The 22253-nt window shown below is 45.2% G+C and overlaps 1 protein-coding gene and 1 long non-coding RNA gene across 2 annotated transcripts; both read left to right on the forward strand.

The window, feature by feature from the left end:
- Window positions 1-2595: 2595 nt before the first annotated feature.
- LOC109645983 (tenascin) lies at window positions 2596-22042 on the forward strand. The gene is made up of 20 exons (XM_069516605.1): window positions 2596-2704; window positions 4314-4584; window positions 4668-4719; window positions 4809-5027; window positions 6203-7198; window positions 9145-9260; window positions 11038-11191; window positions 11330-11599; window positions 12618-15797; window positions 17434-17556; window positions 17982-18125; window positions 18382-18501; window positions 18795-18944; window positions 19421-19557; window positions 19809-19941; window positions 20044-20195; window positions 20281-20377; window positions 20583-20738; window positions 20847-21010; window positions 21288-22042. The coding sequence occupies exons 2-20, from the start codon at window positions 4447-4449 to the stop codon at window positions 21384-21386; spliced, it is 6600 nt and encodes a 2199-aa protein (XP_069372706.1). The 5' UTR covers window positions 2596-2704; window positions 4314-4446; the 3' UTR covers window positions 21387-22042.
- LOC138405929 (uncharacterized) lies at window positions 16334-17248 on the forward strand. Its single transcript, XR_011239589.1, has 2 exons — window positions 16334-16457; window positions 17060-17248. It is a non-coding gene; the product is annotated as an uncharacterized lncRNA (long non-coding RNA).
- Window positions 22043-22253: the final 211 nt, after the last annotated feature.

Here is a 22253-nt window from a genome sequence, read left to right on the forward strand (position 1 = left end):
TCTCTTCTCCTGTCATGACTCGACTCTGTCTCATCCACAAAAAGGCTTAAAACCCATAAACATGAGCAGAGATGTTGATTCTTCAGAACAGCTGGTTTCTGGATGAATGTTCAGTGAAAATGACTCAGACACTTTTCTTTTCTTTTCCTCTGGATGATCTGGTTTCCTCCCTCGTCCTCTAACCCTCCTCGCTCGTAACGACCTGTTTCCTCTGCCGTCAGGACGATTTCTCCGTTTTCTTTCTCTTATTAAAATGACACTTTTCCACTTTGCTCACGGTTCCAGTTTGGTGGCTGATGTGTTTTCATGGTGTAAACTGTTCGGTCCCCGTCACAGCTGGATTCAGAATCAAATGCACGAGCGTCAGCAGCGAGACAGAAGTTGTTCTCATCAGGGACAGAAGGATTAGATTTACTGGTCACTGGTGGACACGTAGGAACACGAGACACTCGGTGTAAAAGAGATTTCAGTTTGTCAGCATGACGATAATCTTTAACCATCAAAGTGCCGCTGAGGCTCATGGGATAGAAGACAAACACAAAGACAAAAAACAACGAGCGAATGAAACCACAGGAAAACTTTCAACCTGCTGTCGGTGAACTTGTTTTTCTTCTTCTTCTTCTTTTATTCTGTGAATCACTTTGTGTTTGTTTGTATGAAAAGTCTGATTGACGGAGTCACACACGTCCTTTTGTCCTGTTCTTCAAAGCCTAATCGAGAGATGCGTCCAATCTCCGAGCAACGAACCAACCAACAGGTGGATCCCTCTCGGGCCAACGTATCCCAGGATTCGAGGTCGGAGCTCGATCCTTCCGGCGAAGCGCTCCAGAGGTCGTCTGGGACAGAGACAGATGAGTCACCTGCCCAGAGGTTGAGCATCGAAGAGCGAAACCAACAGAGTCTGATTCAAGGACAATGGTCTCTGGTGACGCTGCGTCTGTGTGCAGCCCGTTCTCTGTCGTACGTCGCTCACACTCATCTGGGGTTCGGAATCTTCCACGCGAGGAATTATAGAAACAGAGATCTGGTCGGTGGACGACCCGCTGCACCTCCTGAGCCACAGCTTGAGCTCAACAAGCGATGGCTGACAGATGCTTCCACCTGTTCACACAGGGGTTGATGGTCTGTGTCATGTGAACAACATGGACCCAGAGCGGAACTGTTTATAATGTGTGTGAACCGTGTGTGAGCCGTGTGTGAGCCGTGTGTGAACCGTGTGTGAACCGTGCACACGCTCAGTTCGTGGTCACACACAGAGTCTTCATCACTGAATCTGTGTGAACGCTCACAGGCGCCTGAAGATCAGGATGAAAAACAGATTCTGTCTTTGTCTCAACGAGACTCCAGAGATCCGAGTTTCAAACTGGTTCAGGTTTCTCACGTGTTCTGTTCAACGATTTGGTTCAAAGTGACGACGGGTGAAGTTTTTTACTTTTTAGATTCTAAAACTGGAAAAACAAGACAAATGGAAATTCAAGTATTTCTTTAATTCTGGGAAAATGTGATTTTAAGATTTGTTTTCTAAAATGAAAACAAATGAAATATCTGCACATTTAACCTCAGTTTAGTTTTGTTCTTATTTATCTGTTATTCTCGGACTTTTTTAGAATCGAACAAACCAACGGGGGTGAAATCACCTCTTCACCGAAGGAGGTAAAAACTTCTAAATGTACATGAATCCAGACCTGCCCTCCACAGCTGGGCAGATGTTTCACCTTTAGATTTAACGATAACAGAAAATAGTTTTCATATTTTTCAGAACCCTTCGTGGATCTGGATCTGTATTGAGACGTTCAGCCTCCTGTTGCTGGAGGTAAAACGGTGAAGTGAGTGAAGTATGTGGAGCTTCTGTGCGGAGACGCCCGGGGGGAGGGGGGCAGTGACAGTTACTGCACCCTGGAGCTCCGTCAGGATTTAACACCACCTAGTAACTGAATCATAAAGTTAATTGGCCTTCGACCCGTCGACCAGCGATCCTGAAACAGTCTGAATCTCCCCCTGCAGCGTTTAAACCCACCAACAATGATCCGCAGGTTTGATGCTGCGTCTCAATCGTCTGTTTAAAGGTCCAGTGTGTAAGATTCAGGTAGGGGGGGGTCAGGTGAGGGGTGTTCAGCTGCATTATGAAACTTCACCACTAGATGTCACTAAATTCTACACACTGAACCTTTAAGACAGAAAAACAAGTTGTTTAAAAGGACTCAAAGACACAGGAGGAGTTTTGTGTTGGGGGTCAATCAGAGTTTAGGGTCGCGTCCTAAACTTGGAGCTTGATAAACTTGATTGGACTCAACGAACTGTTCTGAAAGTTGACTTCAGGTTCACTTCATCTTGGGGCTGATCCTCCCAGTTCATCATAAATATGCTGATTTCACTTCTAGATCGTGAGCTTCTATTTTTAATCTGCACAATACACGAGAGAGGATCCGAGTGAATTCAGGCTCCACTGAAAAGAGACAAAGCCAAAATATCTCAGACGGATTCAAAACACAAAAAAACATTTAAGATTCCGTCATAGATCCTCCACCCAGCAGGGACCTGGAGGGAGAGAGAGAATTCTTCAACTATGAGAAAAGTTTACTGCTCTCCTCCTCCTCCTCCTCCTCCTCCTCCTCCTCCTCCTCGTTTCTTTCCTCCTGCTGCTGGTTCTGTCGTTCAGAGCTTCACGGAGCCGCAGGGAAACAGTCGTCACAGCTCTGAACAGGTAAAATCATATTTATGATAATTCATAAATCTAAATCTTTCTCCGAATCTCATCGTCTGTATTTATGAATCACTCTGTAAATAAATTCTAGATGAATTCAGCGTGCAAATGATTTACTCATCTATAAAGATTGATTCAATCACAGAAATTAAACTAATGTGATCATTGATTTATTTCAGATTTTGAAGAATTTGTTGCTGTAGCTTTTGAAGATTTAAAAAAATATATATTTTCTGACATTTTAAGAAAGAAATCAGTTAATTACCAGAAAATCTGATTAAAACATTTATTTCAGTTTGATTAGGAGATTTAATTTCTTCAGTTTTATTTGCTTGTGTGAAAAGAAAAAAGAAAAGTTAAAGTTTTTATGTTGTTTTGTGACTTTCAGATTCTTTAATGATCTTATCTGAATCATCTCTGACAGATTATTTCTCATCTCAAATAAAACAAAGCAGAAACGAGCTGATGAGGCTGAAACAAGTTGACGCAGGAATATTAAGTTGAATTAACGTGAAACTGGCTCGTTACAGTTTCAAATTCTTCTGGTTTCTGTCGGTCTGCGATGATTCAGATCTGCTGAAGATGTTTGACGACTGTTCAACGTTTCAGGATTTAAAATCTGCATCTAAAGCTGATTACAGGACTTTCAGATATTTAATTTATACACAAGTCAGAGAAATGTCATCAGGTGATGTCATCAGGTCTCTGCAGCAAAACACCCATTCTCCAAACGGAGCGTGGTTGTGTGGCATTGTGGGTAATGTAGGCATTAGGATGTAAACGATGTGGGGGTGGAAAGTTTCTGCTCATAAACTATAAAGAAACAACTTTGACAAACGTTTATTTAACGTCTGCTTTGAGTTTTTAGTTTGGTTCATGTCCCATCTGCAAACATGGAGGAGGCTGATCTGCAGTAAGTGTGGAAAGAAAAGTTATGGTTCAATATAAGATCAAAATCTTCATCTTTAGTTTCAAATGAGTGAAAATGATTAAATTGTTACCAAATGATGAAACTGTAAAAAAGAGTTTCAGGTGAAATGAAACCAGAATAAAACCAAATGTATTCAAAGCTCCTGACTGAAAACCTGCTGATGTCACTGGACCAGTTGATTTCAGAGACAGATTCAAACAGCAGCAGTGAGACGACGTGAAGCTGACGAGTCTTTGTGATGAGCTTCCAGCAGCTGGAACATCTGTCGGCCGCAGGTTCATTAGAAGTGACTGAGGGCGACAGATGTAGATTAAAGTGCAGATGTGGAACCATCACGTGAGTGTGTGAGCGGTTCAGAGGAAACTAATAATACGAGGATCATAGATTCACATGAAGGAGAATTTAAACCTTTTAGACTTTCTGTTTGAAAAATCAGAGAAATTCTGATTAAATTCAGATTTAAAAACTGAAACAAGCAAATGTATAAACAAAGTTGAGTCTTCGACATTAAAATCTGAACATGTTACAATATTTACACAAATGAGGTCGATTGTTTAAACCATAAAATCAACAGATTTCTCACTGACAGACACACAAACTGCTGATGGCTCCGTTTAGATGATTGTTGTGTTGAGCTGAGGTGAACTTTAGATTCCGTCTCAGGAGGAACGTCCCTGAGAGGAACGTCCCTGAGAGGAACGTCCCTGAGAGGACCAAGCAAAAACCACCAGCGGACGCCATCACCTGCGACGGATCTTCAGTCTCCACACCGGCTCAGGTTTCCCTAGTTTTTCCTGCTCTGACCCCGGCGATGCTTCCCTTCACCCCCGCCCTCCTCCTCCTCCTCCTCCTCCTGGCTGCTCCGGCCCTCTCGACCCCGTCAGCCTCCCAGGAGCTCCAGGTCAGAGGTCAGAGGACGCAGAGGGACGCCAAGCAAGAGGCCATCAAGGTAAGAAGAGACAGACCCCCAGTTAAGAAGATAATATTCAACATTAACTCAGGGACGTGTAACGTGATGAAGTCATGTTCCAGGTGCTGATCTCCGGGGGCTGTGCCTCTCACGGGGATTCATCTGACGTCGGAGGTAAAGACCAGAAACCACTGAGTCCTTGAATCCTCTTCTTTCTGTCTCAGAGCTCTTAAGAGTAGATCTGACGTCTGGGTTTCTCTCAGGTAAAGAATTCGACCTGGCCCCTGGTTCTCCGCTGGTCCTGACCCATCAGATCAAACTGGTTCCGTCAGGTTCTGGATCAGGATCCGGGTCGTGTGGCTGCGAGTCGGACTTTGCTCCTCTGTGGGAGCGTTTGGAGAATCTGGAGAGGGAGGTGTCGACCCTCCGAGAGAAATGTGGAGGAGCAGATGGAGGCTGCTGCACCTCCAAAGAGAGTAAAGGTAAAAAACGACTTCCTGTTGCTACTGTTTTGAAACACACATCCTTTTCTGCCACTAGGGGGTGTCTGGGCTCGTTGATACAGTGAAGCAGCAGGGCATGATGGGAGTTTTAGTGCCCCCTAGTGGCCAAATATAAACGTTAATAACCCTCCGGATCTGTAGACGACATCGTGTTTGTTCAACTGAGCTGAGAAAACTACACAAAAACACACAAAGACAAATGGACCTTCAGGTTGATGTCTGAGGAGCTCGGGGATCATTTCCACTTTATTAGGGACACAGATAATCACGTGTTCTTAACGAGCCAAAGATTCACTGTCGTCTTCAACATGTAGATGTTGTGAATAAAAAGATCCTGAATCTGAGATTTGAATTAAGTTTAACTTGATCAGGTCACAAACTGAGATCAGAGTAAATATTGTAAATACTCCGCTGCACTGATCAGTGAGCTGCTAACACCAGTCATTTCTTCTTCGTGCAACAAACACGACTTTGATTCTGAAACAACTAAACTGTCGCACGTGTTGGAAACAGAATCCTCCCGTAACCGTGACAACAAACACAAACACACAGCGTCTCATCCTGGAGTTCGATCGGTCGAGCGTCAAATATCCACAAAGTTAATTAAAAATACTTGACATGAGATGAATCGTGTTTTTCTGTTGATACACAAACGTAAAACTATCAACACAAATAAAACTACAACATAAAATGAAGAAAAGAGTAAAAGTACTTAGATACTCTGAAAACATGATCTAGACCTGTGTGTGTGTGTGTGTGTGTGTGTGTGTGTGTGTGTGTGTGTGTGTGTGTGTGTGTGTGTGTGTCCTCCTCTCTCTGCCCAGTGTGATCTCAGACTCCCTCTCCTTCCAAATAGCAGATTTCTCTCCACACACACACACACACACACACACACACACACACACACACACACACACACACAGAGGTCGTTAGTTAAACGCGTCGCTGTAATTACTAATGAGTAAGCTCCACCCCCTTCACTGTGGAGAATCATGGCTCCATTTGAGGACAGTGAGTGACACGTTCACGTAAACAGAAAAAATGAGTGATGGTTAAATGAAGCAAAGAAACGTCCGTCAGGTGAAAGTGAATCGTGAAGCATCAGGTCTGATCATCCAGTCAAAGATGTAAGAATCTGGTTTCCTCTGCTCCAGGTGCCGGTTGTTCCATCAAACCCAAAGAGGACGAGTGTCCTAACGAGTGCAGTGACCAGGGACGCTGTGTGGACGGCAGGTGTGAGTGTTTCCCTGGATTCAGCGGAGCGGACTGCAGCGACTCCAACTGTCCTGGAAACTGCCACGACAACGGGAGGTGTGTGAACGGACAGTGTTCGTGCGACCCGGGATCCAGCGGCCCGGACTGCTCACAGAAAGCCTGTCCTGGCGACTGCAGAGGTCACGGGCGCTGCGTCAACGGTGAATGTGTTTGTGACAGTGGATTCACTGGTGCAGACTGCTCCGAGACTTCCTGCCCTGGACTCTGCACCAACAGGGGGCGCTGCGTCAACGGACAGTGCGTTTGCGATGATGGGTTCAGCGGTGCAGACTGCTCTGAGCGAACGTGTCCTAACAACTGTACCGACCGTGGACAGTGCGTCAACGGTCAGTGTGTTTGCACAGAAGGATTCACAGGTGCGGACTGCTCCGAGACTTCCTGCCCTGGACACTGCACCAACAGGGGGCGCTGCGTCAACGGCCAGTGTGTTTGCACAGAAGGATTCACAGGTGCAGACTGCTCCGAGACTTCCTGCCCTGGACACTGCACCAACAGGGGGCGCTGCGTCAACGGCCAGTGTGTTTGCAAACAAGGATTCACAGGTGCAGACTGCTCTGAGACTTCCTGCCCTGGACACTGCACCAACCGGGGGCGCTGCGTCAACGGCCAGTGTGTTTGCAAACAAGGATTCACAGGTGCGGACTGCGCTGAAAAAACTTGCCGTAACAACTGCAGCGAACGCGGCAGGTGTGTCAACGGGAAGTGTGTTTGCAGCGTCGGCTTCTCTGGACCAGACTGCTCCGCTAAAAGTTGTTCCAATAACTGCAGCAACAGGGGGCGCTGCATCAAAGGCAAGTGTGTGTGCAGGCGGGGCTTCAAAGGGCAGGACTGCAGCCTGTGTGAGGACGGAGTGACGGGGACGAACTGTGAGACAGGTGAGTCAAGGGGCGTGGCTGAGATCTCATCATGTGTGGTTTCATTTAGATTTGGTAACATTTGACGAGCAGAGGACAGAGCGGGGACAGCTACGTGATCAACAATGTGAAGGACAACGTGAACAAGATGAACTTGTGTTGTGCAGTTTGTTGTACGACCTCGTCCGTGGTTCTGCTCTCGTGTTCCCTCATGCTCCTCAGGTTCAGGCGACTTAATTCATAACTGAAATAACTTTGTCGGTGACTTCCAAAACTGTTCCAAGATTAAATACTACGGTTAACGATGTGTTTAGGGCGAAAGACATCGGTCGGACACAAGTCGTGGTTTGAGCTCTAGAATAATCGTGGTCAACAGACTCTGCTTCCTCCTTTCAGTAATAATTCACTGGAAGGTTTTACACTTGAATGTCTTCTTCTGTCATGTGTTTTTAATGGAGCATCACACTTCACATGTTTGGTTTATGACCCAGATGTTTGACTTCATTATAATAATGTCATATAATAACTTCAGTGATGGAACACAGCAGAGTCTGTGATTCCTGCAGGACGCAGCTGATGAATGTGCTGTGAACCACGGCAGTAAGAACAGTTTGAATCTCAGTTATGTCATGTTCTCAACTTCTTTTTCAGGATTGAAGAAATGAACTTAACGTCATAATTCGCAGTGTCTACCTCCGGTTCTGTTTTCTTGTTGTTCTCGTTGCCGGGCTGTGTTCGTCTGGAGCCGCTTCAAGCTGCAGCGATTCCAGTGACGGAACCGTTTCATTAGCGCAGCAGCCGGATCCAAACCTCCAGCTCATAAAACACAGATCGCTGTGTAATGACTGAGGCTGACGCACAACAGACACCAGTGTGTGTCTGCGCGAGTGTTAAGTGTTTCACCAAATGTAACCGACCTCTGATTGGAGCCGAGGGAGGGATGTCCCAAAATCTGAGACGAGTTAGTGGACGATCGTTTCCATCCACATGTTTTCATTCACAAAGAGGATTCGAGACACTAGAAATAAAAAAACATGGATGAAACACAAGATGATTTAGGTTGAAGATGGTTGAAATATTGAAAAAGATGAAAAGGATTATTCCTTCAGCCTCACTGAGTCCGGTGATGTCACTGAAAACCTTTATCCACAGAAACGTGTCCCAGATAAAAAGCTTGAATCCGTCATTTACTGGATGTGAAGACGTTTCTCAGACGCTGAATTCAACTGATTGTTCTTTTCCTGCAGTGCAAACAGAAAGTTGGTGTTTGTGGATTTGAAGTCAAATATCTGAGACTTTTACTTTAGTGTCATCATCAGGTGAAAGTTTGTTTGGACCAAATACCTGATGACTGAACAAAAACCTTTGAATTCAGGAGGAAGAGAGAGGTGGCGTGAGATCAGTGTGATGTGATGATGTTCACCACGTCTCCGTCTGCTGTGATAATGAAGCGCATGATGTCGGAGTTATAATAATAATTATATTCTGGAACATTATTACGTCAGCGTGTCAGTGATCCACTGAGCCGTGAAATGTTCAGCTGATTTTATGAGGAGCCGGTAAAATAAATCTGAGTTATTATCGAACACGAGGCTCTGCGTCACAACGAGCCACATGTTTCTGACTCCAGAGAACATCTGACTCCAACATCTGATGAACCAGAGGACGAGAACATACTTATACTCTATACTGTTATATTATTATACTATATACTTCTATAGAAACAACCAGTGGAGTCGCCCCCTGCTGGTCATTTCACATGATACAGGTTTCAGTCAATATTCTTAAATGTCATGATGATTAATCACTGTGTAAATGAATGTATCCATCTTCTCCGAACCCTGATGCATCATAACATCTGTGAATCCAGCTGCTGAACAAACGTCTCACCTTATTGGACATGCATGTAATTCTACATACATGTTAATATAAACACGTGTAACTGATGCTCACGTCCCTGTCTTTAGTGATGTCAGGTGTTTCCCAGCTGAGAACTCAGGACGTCACGGAGACGTCCGTCACTCTGCTCTGGACTCCGCCTGCTGTGCAGTACGACACCTACCACGTCAGCTTCAGCAGCGAGGTACCACACTTCACTTCACTCACTTCACCGCACGAACAAAGTCAGCTCATCGTTACGTTCAACTGATTCTTGTGGTAGAAGAAAAAACATCTGCAGCTTCGATCTGTGAAACCTCTTCGTATAAACATCTGTTGAGTCTGAAGTAAAAACCTCAAGTTTTTTATGTCGTAATCTCAAGTGGATGAAAACAAAATGTCAAACCCACACGGACACACACTCTTCATCTTCTGTTTAAAAATCTCTCTGAACATTCAACTCGATCCAGATTTTTAGTTTCACGTCAGTTTCCTTTAATTCTCTGGGTGTGTCGTTAGTGTCGAACACATCCTCCTGTTCTGACTCTTTTACTTTGGTTTCCTGCACAATGCAAAATGAAAGGTTGAGCTTTTAAAGAGGAAAATACAAAATAAGGTTTCAGCTTTGCTGTTGCTATGGTTACACCTGGTGGAGACTTGTGTAAACTGGTCTGGTTTTAGTTTGAAATCTCTGTGGTTGTGTTTTAGTCTGAACAGAAACTGAAACCAACCATCATGAAAATAATAAGACGAATAGTTTATCTGTTGTTTTGATGTGAATTCGAGAGGAAACATTAAAGTGAGACGATGAATTATTACATTTCTCATTGTAACCATAGAAACCAGTGAGGTCTTCATTCACAAACATGTGTGATTAATTAAAATTACTGAAGAGAGAGAGAACAAAGAAAACACCTTTCAACCTCGCTCTCTCAATCAGTCAAAATCAAACCTGTCACCACACACACACACACACACACACACACACACACACACACACACACACACACACACACGATAAAAGTGATCATCTCTCCCTGCAGTGACATCATCACGGGATTAAGCTTTAATGGGAGAGAGAGAGAGAAAGAGAGAGAGAGAAATGAAGGTGGGGGTAAAAGTGATGATGACAAATGACGACCAGGGGTTGTCCTTCCCGTGAGCTCAGCCTAAAAGATCCTGAAGTTATTCAGAAGAAGTTAGCCTGATCTCACAACGCTGCCTGGAAGTCTCTGAGAAGTGGGTGTTTTAAAGTTGTCTGTTTACATATGCAAAATTTAAAAATACAGATTCAGCCATGAAGAAGAAAAAATCAAATATACAAAACATTTCTGAGAGATTTTAATGAAAAAAATTAGTTTCAGTCACAAACAGTTTTAATTTGATCTCTCGAAGCTTCTCTCTCAGCAGAGAGCAGCTTAAAGTTAGAGGCAGCGACCGACCGATCGCTCTGGAGGAGGGAAGATGCAGATGTGGGATGCTTGTAGCCACGGTAACGTGTAAACACTGTCAAACACATGGCAACTGCCAGAGAGGTGACATCACCGCTGGTCCACAGCTGTGATGACATAGAGAGAGAGAGAGAGAGAGAGAGAGACAGAGAGACATAGAGAGAGAGAGAGAGAGAGAGTGAGACAGAGAGAGAGACAGAGAGAGAGACAGAGAGAGAGACAGAGATGTTTTCCAGAACAACAGATAAACAACAGCTGACTGCAGAGGAACATTTGTCTCTGAGGAATCAGGAAGTTTCAGAATCATCTTTTACACTTAATCTCAGTTAAAGTGTGTGTGTGTGTGTGTGTGTGTGTGTGTGTGTGTGTGTGTGTGTGTGTGGTCCTAACTTTAACACACAAACGTACACACAGGGCGGTTGTGGCTCAGGGGGCAGATCAGTCGTGCTCTAAGCAGAAGGTCAGGGGTTCGATCCCACTGTGTGTGAATGTGAAACAACACACTGATGGATTTTGTGTCTGGACTGACAGAAGGACAGCGACCAGCAGATCACCGCTCAGGTGGACGGAGGCCTCAGCAGCTTCACTCAGACAGGACTGGCAGCCGGTCAGGAGTACAGCGCCACCATCACCGGGGAGATCGGCGGCAGGAGAGGAGCCGAGAGCTCCACCGAATTCATGACCCGTGAGATTTTTTATTTTTATGTCTTTTTACTAAACACTCTTCTGATTCTGTGTTTGAGAGGAGATGAGAAGAGAATGTGCTCTGGTGGCTGTGAATCTCTTTATTACCTCTATTATTATTTTACTTCTCTATCTTCAGTCATCTCGGGTCCCACCAACCTCAAAGTCGTCAAGACGACGTCCACGTCCACGGTGGTCCAGTGGGACAAATCGCAGGGTGAGATTGACAGGTACCGTTTGAACATCACTCCCAGTGACGGAGCCGGGAAGACTCAGGAAATCACCATACCCGTTGACCAAGACTCCGCCCACATTGGGCAGCTGGAGGCAGGGCGTTCATATGACATCATCCTCGTGGCAGAGAAGGGCGCGAGTCAGAGCCAACCGGTGACCACGCAGGCGGTTCCCGGTGAGTAGGACTGAAAAATGAGTTTTTCTGAAAGTCAATGACGATACAGCTTTAATGAAACTTGACAAAATCAAAGACATCACTGTCACCTTTTGTTTTCACACACGTCGTCCTCCAAACATGGATTAGTTCTCCTCTGTCCCATCAGCCACAGACCAACACTTCTTTTCATGTGTTTTAAGATTTGCGAGCTGCAGCTTCAACAAGAAAGAAAACCTCTTGTTTCCTGAACTCCGTCATCATGTTTCCTTCTCGACAGCGACACGGACATCGAACCTGTTGAATTCCTCTGTTTACTAATTCTATTTCAATCTTCTCCCTCCAGGTTCTACATGAAGACCACCGTCCTTTTATAAACACCGTAACAGCTACTGTTTATCAGGATTCATCATGATCCCAGTCACTCTCTGTCACTTTATGCGTCTCGTAAATATGTCGGATCTCAGAAAAGTTTAAATAAATCCGAGACGCGCTCCTGACGGATTCAATTTGTGTTTTGTAACTATGGCAACAAACATTGTGTGGCAATATCACACAAATAAAGATGGAAGACACATGAAGCCAAAATATCTCGAATACCAACGCTACCATCTTTGAATATTTGGAGTCTGTGAAGTAGTGATCGTGACTTGGAGCTGCGTCTAAACTATATTGATCAGAAACACTTGAACAAACATCAGTGAAATAAGAACGACCTGAAATGACGTCTCATTTGTGTTTGGTTCACGTCCTATACTGAGCTGTGCTACAGCCGACCACCAGGGGGGGATTGAGACGCTTTGGCTTCATTTAAGGGAACTGTCCTGTCGTCCATCTTTATTTACAGTCTTTGGGAACTAGTCACTGTTCACAAGTTCTTCTTCTAGTGTTTTGGTCGATGGCACATGCAGGAAAACGATTTTGATCAAATTCATGCGCTGGTTGATTCACTCTGTTAACTATGATCTCTTCTGTGTTATTCACAACAGCAGCATACAATGAAGTTAACATTGACACCAAGTGCTCACTCCCTTCACAGCTTTAGGGAACAGTTTACCAAGGGTTACCACGGCAGCTTTGACCACACCGGCCAGACTCGCACAGAGACAAGAAGTTGGCAACTTGAACCAAGAATTCAACCCATCACCTGAGGTGCAAGCCTCTGACCAACAGGGGGGAACGGATAATGAACCAGAGGCTGAGTCTGTACAAGTTGGAGGTATCGATGGACCCAACAAACACTCTCCATCTGTGGCTGCGAGAAATAAACCTCTGGTTAGCAGGACCATGGCAACAAATGGCACCAGACCCAAACACGCTGAAAAGCTCACGTTGTCCAGGAAGCCAAAACTTCCAGGCCCTTTCCGATTCAACACAACCAGAGTTGTACCTGGAGAAAGAGTGATTGGCCGTGGCCCCTTGAAAAAGCCCCTAATGGGGGAGAAACGGAAGGCCCCGATAGTGCCCAAAAAATCTAAACCAAGTGTCTCCAAACTAGGAACCAGGACAATAGATATGACTGTGACAGAACCTCACACTGAAGCATCCAGTTCTGAGAGGAGGGATGACAAACATCCTGCTATAATGTCTGGAACCGGTTCAGAAACACACAGACAAAGTAGCTCAGAGGAACCGAAGAGGCAACCAGATGTTAGCGTGTCAGGCCAAGAAAACGACACAGCTCCAGTGTCTTCAGAGCGAACTGGGACCATTCAGAGCCAGGAGAAGAAATGCTTGAACAAAGTTAAAGTGACGCACACCAGATTACCCCATAAGGACAGAGGCAGTGGGTGTAGAGGGGATGGGACAGTGGTAGCAGGAAACACATTAGAATCAGATCGATCCACTTCTGATTTGAAACTCTCGTCTGCAGAGACAGACCTGGACTATTCACCTGAGTCTCTACAAAAACTCCTGATGGACACTTATGACATTTTGAATATCACAACGTTTTCCGTTCACTTGTCTAAACCATCGGACCTCTCTGTTGATGAAGACATAGTAAGGAGCCAGATTTTCACAAGACTGAAGCCCCTCTCTTCGTTTTCATCCTCTTCATCATCCTCATCAAACTCACAGTCATCATCATCATCAACATCATCCACATCCACAGCAGGGACTTCACCATCACCTTTACAAGTTTCTTCCTCATCCACAGCAGCCCCATCATCATCATCATCATCTTCATCACTACCATCACTTACACCTTCATCATCATCACTGTCACCTCCATCATCATCATCGTCATCATCATCATCATCTTCATCGTCTTTCAGCTCAGACAAACCAGATTCATTTGGAAATATTGAAGAAAATGCTGTTAAGGGCGAAGAGACAACTGACGCAGCATCACCGGGAGAAAGAAAACCACCACCTTCAGGAAAAGCTGGCGCACCACTTCTCCGTCACACACCTCCGAAACGAGGTTTCATTCGTCGTCCGCGCCCAATTTTTGGTTTGTTTCCGAACAGAACGCAGCCGAATTTTAGAGGCCCTCACCATCCCCCTCCTCGTTTTAACATTATCCCAAGAAGACAGTCAGAGACAAGGGATGCGTCCACGAATGGATCATTGCCTTCGTCTGCTTTGGAGGAATCATCCCCAGTGAAGATGAACACATTAGTCAGGGATGCGAGTAGAGACATGGATGGACCAGCTTCACCTGCGTCCTCTGGAGAAAACCAGAACATTGTGCTGACAGAAATCCCAGTTCGCCCTCCTCCTCCAAAAGGTGGATATATGCGTCGCCCCCTTCAGAACAAAACTCGACCTAATTTAAGGCTTCTGACTCGCCCCATTCGACCTTTAATTACTGAAACTAAAACACAGAGGGGGGAGGTGTCTCCTGCTGAAGTTCCAACCACTTCATCTCCTCCTGATGTCGAAGAATCAAATCTGGCTGAAAGTAAAGAGCCAATAAAAGAGGATAATGAAGATAGAGCTGGGGTGAGAACCTCCTCAACAAGAATGTCCAGTGAGTTAAATGAGACTCTCAGAGGTAGTGGAGAACCTTTCTCCCATCGTCCAACCAAAGTTCAATTTTTCCGTCGCCCCCAAATGTATTCTGGAAGTCTCCAGAACAAAACACGTCCACACATGAGACGACCTCAATATCCACGTAGAGGTCTTATGCACAAACCTTTCCCTGTCAGAAAGCTGAATGGAGAAGATGCTGGAAGTCAAACTAGCCAACAAGAAAAGGGGAGTCCCTCTGAATTCCCTGAAGTCCCAAATAACAACCAGTTAGGAGAGCAGGACGTCCCCAGGCCTACCCAAGGAGTAGAAGTTCGAATTAGACAAACAGGAGAACAAGAACCTGCACATGTAAGAGCCCTGATGGATGGACACGATACTGCTGTCAGTCCACAAATTAACAAAGTAGAAAATGGAGAAAGTTCTCCAATCCAAACAACCAAATCTGGGGAAGAAGAACGTAGAACTATAGCTTCCAAGAATGATTCTGACCTCCATAACCTGCGCGATACCGGCAGAACTCCTGCCTCTACAGTTCGAAGAAGTCAAAATATCCAACAAACTTCCTCTGATTCAAAAGATTCAAGAACAGTCTCACTTCCAAAGCAACAACCACCATCCAGAAATCTGACAGGACATCGCACCCAGATGAGGGAAGAGGAGCCTAAAACAAATCCTACTGTTAAAAGGCTGTTTGACAGTAAAACTGGACAAACAAGAAATGCTGCTTCAAAACATTTGATGGGATCAGATGTTGCTTCCTCTGGAGTCACAAGAGAACATCTGGACTATGTAGGAGTGACGAACCGGACCTCCGATGGTTTTACGCTCATATGGGACTCGCCGGAGGGAAAGTACAAAAACTTTGTCGTAACCACGAAACAAAATGAAAAAGACAAAACGCTGAATCAAAAGGGAAGTCAGAAAGTTCAAGAAAGACAACAGGGAGACTCAGAGAGACAGGAGGGGAAGAATCAACCAACTGATGAACCGAAATCAGGAGGGAGAATCCCTGAAGGTGAAAACCGAGTCTCCGAAAGTGACGTTACACATATTCCAAAGAAGCAAAGCAGCACAGCAGTTAAACCAGTAACAGGAAGTGAGAAATCCTTCAAAGAAGTTCTTCCTGGTTCAGCTCGCTCCCACCACTTTGTGGATCTGCCTCCTCAGACTGAGTACACCATCACCTTGCTTGGAAAGGGTCCTGGTCTTCTGTCCAGACTGCACAAGCTTGTCATCAGTACAGGTACAAGCTGCTGTGACAGCAGAACAACACAAATCACTGCTGTACAATGCAACAACATTACTGTCAATGTTGTGAAGCCTTCAAACGAAACTCGCTCCTTCCCTCTTGAACCTGAACCAGTCTCAGAGTTTTCAGAATAAAATCCCTTCATGCGTGCGTCATGTCTTCATTGTGTTTCATGTTGAACTGATCAAATCACATTCAATTGTCAACTAATCATCACCTGTCTTAGTATGACTGTTATAATATTTGCTTACCCACTAAATACCTCTTTCATTTTCATTTCAAGAGCTCAGGTGTCGTGTTGCTCTTGAAAACTGTAAACGTTTACGGTTCCACATCCGTCATCCGTGTGTTTCTCATGTAATGTTTTGTAAAAAGTTGAAACCTGGAAATTTGAGTCGATCATGTCAGATTACATCTGGACACTTCTGCTGTTCATGATATGTGTTTCATATTGTTTTTAAATATTTAACATTGATGATGATGATTTGTTCGGTCTGGAACAACTGATCCGTTTTCCTGGACATAAATTCTTGATATGTTTTAAAATGGTTTGGTTTATGTTTCAGTCCAAGATTTGGAAAAAGTTCTGTTTTATAGAGCAACAACATGAGGCCACCATTCATTCACTGCCGCTCTGGTCTTCTGTCACTCAGGGTGAGCTAACAGCAGCTTCACTGACACCCCTCACCCCTCACCACTCACCCCTCACCCCTCACCACTCACCCCTCACCCCATCACCCCATCACCCCATCACCCCTCACCCCTCACCCCATCACCCCATCACCCCTCACCCCTCACCACTCACCCCTCACCCCATCACCCCTCACCCAAACCAGGGTAAGACCCCCGCTGGTCTGCCTTCATCCTCTACATCCAAATCCACTTTCAATAAAAATTTAAAAAGTGGATATTTTATGATCAAATTGATCCGAGTATCAAACATGATACACACACACATTTATCTTTACAGGATCAATTTAAAGACTCAACTTCAGGAGAAAAAATTGCAAATGCACAAAATATTAAGATTCAAACACAGGAAAACCAAACTGTGTATTTAGATTTGTTCAGTGAGACCCAGTCAGGTTCATCCGTCTCAGTCATTTCCTAACGCTCCAAATGAGTTTTCTCCTCCAGCTGCTCTCACTGTGTTGAATTAATATCTGAATATATTTGTTTTCATTCATCTTGTGAAATTGTCTCCTCGTCCTCTTTTGGTTCGACGTCATTTATTCCTGCCACGCTCTTATTTTCAGGTTTGACCAGCTAACATCATTCTCTCCTCTGCTGCTGCCCAGGATCCATCGTCTGCATATGTGACACCTTCTGTCTGTATATGATTGTATACTGTATATATGTTTGCACTTTACATATATACACAGAAACTCATTGGAGCACTAATAGCAACAGTGTGGATGATTAATAAACAATGTACATGCTCTTTTTATTTTCTCTATACTTCAGGTTATTTATTTACTCTTTACTGCTTTATCACTATTTTTACTTTTCTAAATCCTTCATTATATTTTTCTCCTTTGTCTTATTCCTGTTGCTTCTTTTTCTTCGTTCTTGTTTCCCTTCCTATTTTACTTCCTCGTCTAATTCCTCTCCCTGAATTCACGCCATCCAGGCCCCGAGCCTCCGACCGACATCGTCTTCAGTGAGGTGACAGAAAACTCTCTGACAGTTTCCTGGACCAAACCCAAGAATCCCGTCAGTGGTTTCAAAGTCACCTACACCAACACTGAGGATGGTGAGGAACTGACTTCAGGATGTGGCTCATGTTGTTTTTCAGTTGAACTGCAGGTTCCTGGATTTGCTAACAAACGTCTTTATCTTCACACTAACTCATAGCTCAGCTTATTCTCATGAATAATTAGTGCACTAGTTTAAAGCAGCAGGTGCTAATTGCAGATATCCTTTACTTTAGCTAAGTGGTATTTTTATGGTCATGACGTTCAGGAGATTAATCGACGTTCACTGATCTGATTCTAGGAAAATAACATGTCTGCAGCTGTTGAGGAGAAAGTGAAACACATTAGTGTTAAATGATCTATGACTGAAGCTGTTGCATCATCTGGCCTCAGCGCTGATCACTGGAGCAGCTCAGGGACTAACTTCCTCTGAGGATGTGGATCCATGTATGAACCAATAAATGACTCGTTCTTGTGAGTGCAGGGGAGCCGGTGTCTGTGTCCCTGGACTCGGACGACTCCTCCGTCGGCCTATCGCAGCTCTCTCCTGGTTCAACCTATGAGGTCAGCATCCTCTCCATCCTCGGCCCGGACGAGAGCGACCCAGTCAACAGCTTCGTCTCCACACGTGAGAGCTGCAGGTTTCACTTGAGTTCATTGTGCTGCTGCTGAGTTATCAGAGCTGCACGACCTTGAAGCACGTTTTCACCTCTGGAGAGGATCTGTGCATGTTCTAGGTTCCTCAGAGGAGCCTCGTTTGAAGCTCTGTTGTCCGTATGAAACTTTCTCTGCTGCTCAGTCTCATCTTGTCTCCACTTCGGTTTTTGAGCCACAGTTTTTGTTTCTGTTCTCTTTTTACCATTTTACGTCGACTCCTCTCTCAGTCCCTGACCCGCCGACACACCTACGGGCCGTGAACGTCACCGACACCGAGGCCTTGCTGCTGTGGCGTCCGGCGTTGGCCACCATCGACAAGTACGCCATCGTCTATGGCTCAGGTTCAGGTACGTGGGGGTGCATCTGTGTTTGTTAACCTAACGATCTTGTTCTGAAAGTCAGCTGCAGAAGAGTGAAAGGTTCCAGTGAAAGAAGCAACTTAATTATTCTGTTGTTACGTCTGAAATTCACTTCAGATCCCAAATTTAAAAAAAACATACAATAACCACTAAAGTAAAGTTGCGGCGTCTCGCACCCATCAGAGGATGTGACCACCGCTGAGCTGTGGCTAGAATCCAACGTTATCATGTAGATGTCTTCAGACTCTAGTGGCAGCGCCCGGCTCACTGTGTGTGTTCAGGTTCAGAGTTGAGGATCACGGTGTCTGGAGACGCAGCCGAGCAGCAGCTGAGCGGTTTGGAAGAATCCACCACCTACACCGTCTCCATCACCGGTCAGCTGGGCCGAGGAGAGAGCTCACCGGCTGCCACCAGCTTCACTACCAGCAGAGGTCAGTGCACACACACACACACACACACACACACACACACACACACAATAACTATAAATAAAGATGGACGACATGACCGCTCCCAAAAGTAAAGTCAAAGTGTCTCCATCGCCCCCTGGTGTCTGACTGCAGTACATGTCATAAACCTCCTCCATGCTAGCAGATGGGACAAGAACCAAACTAAAAATCAAAGTTGGTTTCTGTCATTTCAGGTCGTTCTCATCAGTTCAGTTTGAATCAGCTATTTGATGATATAAAATCAGTTATGATTGACAGCTGAGACGTTATGATTGACAGCTGAGACGTTATGATTGACAGCTGAGACGTTATGATTGACAGCTGAGACGTTATGATTGACAGCTGAGACGTTATGATTGACGGCTGAGACGTTATGATTGACAGCTGAGACGTTATGATTGACAGCTGACACTGATCCAGATGAAAAGTAAAAAGTGAAATGGAAAACATTTCTCCAGGGAGCGAAGGCGACGTGCCACGAGATCTCCAGGCCAACAACGTGACGCCTCGTAGCGCCCTGTTGTCATGGAAACCCCCTGTGAAGCCCACTGCCGGCTACCGGCTGACCTACCAGACAGAAGGTCAGGAAGTGAAGGTGAGATGAAGAACTCTCTGATGAACATCAACACTTCAACAGAATTTATCTTTTGATAGTAAAAGTTTCCTTCAAGTGGAAACTTGCATTTTAAGACCAACTTCATTTAAACTTTATTCTTCATATGAGTTGAGTCTTCTTCATGCATTTTGGACGTCAGCTGACTTCCTGTCCACTCACACAGTTATTCATGATCAGCAGATCATTCACCAGAGTTGACTCCTGGTTCTTCTCCTGTTTTTCCTCGTCAGGAGGTGATGGTGGATTCTTCGGTGAGAGAGTTCAACCTCACCAGACTTTATCCTGGATCTAAATACACGGTGCAGCTACAGGCGGAGGCAGGAGGACGATTCACCTCCGCCATTTCCACTGAGTTCACCGCCGGTACAAAATTTCTCCTTCTTGTTTGTCTCGTGGTTATTCATTTATAAACTCCTGACCCACTTCCCATGATCCTTTTCCCTCCTGCTCCATCCTCTTCTTCAGGTGCCCTGAGGTTCCCCTTCCCCACCGACTGCTCTCAGGAGCTGCTGAATGGCGTCAGGACGTCAGGCGAGGTGGAGATCTTCCCTCAGGGGAACCAGGGAGTGCCGATGATGGTTTACTGCGACATGGAGACAGACGGAGGAGGCTGGACGGTACGGGGACATCGGTGGCAGAATGGTCCTGCAGTGAAATGTGTCAGCCTCAGGTTTAAACACAGTTTTCCACCCGTGTCCACAGGTCTTCCAGAGGAGGACGGACGGCTCGGTGGACTTCTTCAAAGGCTGGAGGGAGTACATCAGAGGATTCGGGGATTTGAGCAGCGAGTTTTGGCTCGGTGAGAGAGACACTCGCCGCGACACTGAGACAGTTTGAGAACAGTCGCTTCACAGAGTCTTTATATCAAAATCATGTGAAGAACACGTTAATTATAACTCAACAGCTGCACGGACACATGTTTTTCCTCTTCCTCTGCAAAGTGTGAAGGGAGCTCCTCTCCTGGTAAATTTGTAAAAACTGAAATTGGTATTTGACGCCTTCAGGCCTCGAGAAACTCCACAACCTGACAACAATGACCAGGATGAGTCTGCGTGTCGACCTGCGAGATGGAGACGACTCAGTGTTTGCTAAGTACTCCACGTTCGGGGTGGCCAGGAGGAACTACAAACTGACCGTGGGTGGATACAGCGGGAACGCAGGTGAGACTCAACGGGTTTGAACCGACAACATGGCGATCTTCAAACCTGCTGAAGTCTTCTGAAAACTTCCAAATCCCATTAATCCTCCACATCCCCTCTGTGTGTCAGGTGACTCTCTCAGTTACCACAACAACTGCGTCTTCTCCACCAAAGACCGAGACCCGTCGCCGCTCCTCACCCGCTGCGCCCTGTCGTACCAAGGAGGATGGTGGTACAAGAACTGCCACGAGGCGAATCTCAACGGACTCTACGGCATCGACGTCAAACACCAGGTAACCTCCGATCACAGCACAGAGTCTAACATTAATGTGACCGTCAGATGCTAACCGCTTCCAAACTATCGGTCAGGTGACGAGAGAGAAACTCAAAGACAAAACACTTGAATATTAAAATCCAGTCAGATGTTACTATTTTGATTGAGTCACCCCCTAGTGGCACAAAGGTACGTACTGTGCTTTAAAATCAGTAGGTTTGATGCTGACGAGAGTGAGTGTGTGTGTGTGTGTGTGTGTGTGTGTGTGTGTGTGTGTGTGTGTGTGTGTGTGTTAGGGGATCATCTGGACTTCCTGGAAAGGAAAAGACACGTCCATTGCGTTCACTGAGATGAAGATGAGACCAGCGTCCTTCAGTCCAGAGATAGACGCTTAACGAACTGCTAAACACACGTGTGTGAATACACACCGTCACGTTAACAACGTGTCGCCTCAGACGAGATGAAGACGTGTTTCTTTTATCAGTTTCATTGTTGTACAGTTTGTATGTTTTTAACTTTGACTTGTTAAAGCAGCCAATCAAACGTCCTCCATATTTAATATTCAAGCAAATTAACAGAAGACACGAGTTCAAACGCTGCACAACGGAAACACGCCCACAACACAAGTGAGCGATAACGGAGGTGGATCATCAAACAATGGTCATGTGAGCTGTCGTTAGTGAAAACCTGGTCAAAGTGAAAACGTGTTGTGGTTTTCGTGTTAAAGTCCGTGTGTTCGATGCCGAAGACACCGAATATTTCTCCCAAAACATCCCCTCACTTAACCACCGGTGATGTCATCACAGTAGACTGTAAATAAAGATGGACGTAATGACAGCTCCCCAGCTGGATCGCCCCCTGGTGTCTGGCTGCAGTATAGGATTATGTCAGCTGGTTTTTGTTCATGAAGCTGATGTTTGCAGCACTTTGTCTGAGCATGAAGACTTTTCTCTATGTTTGATGTAAATAAATTAGATACTCGATGATTCGTTCGTCTCTAAAATGTTTAATTTTCACAACCTAATAAAAAAGCTTTTTTTATCAAAGTGTATTTTTGACTTTGTTTGACTTTTCATTTTTTTTCTCCTCCCATTGTAAAGCTCGGTGCCGCCCCCTGTTGTATCTCTGAAGCACTGCGTCCCCTCAGTGTTCTCTCACTGGTTCTGTTCTTAAAGCTCAGTGAGTCAGATTCAGGTGAAACGATCTGTTGGCAGGAATCTAATGTAGAATAAGACTCATGATGATTAGTTCGTTTCATCTAA

This window comes from Paralichthys olivaceus, chromosome 20, assembly GCF_024713975.1.
Source record: "Paralichthys olivaceus isolate ysfri-2021 chromosome 20, ASM2471397v2, whole genome shotgun sequence".
In the NCBI taxonomy this organism is placed as follows: domain Eukaryota; kingdom Metazoa; phylum Chordata; class Actinopteri; order Pleuronectiformes; family Paralichthyidae; genus Paralichthys; species Paralichthys olivaceus.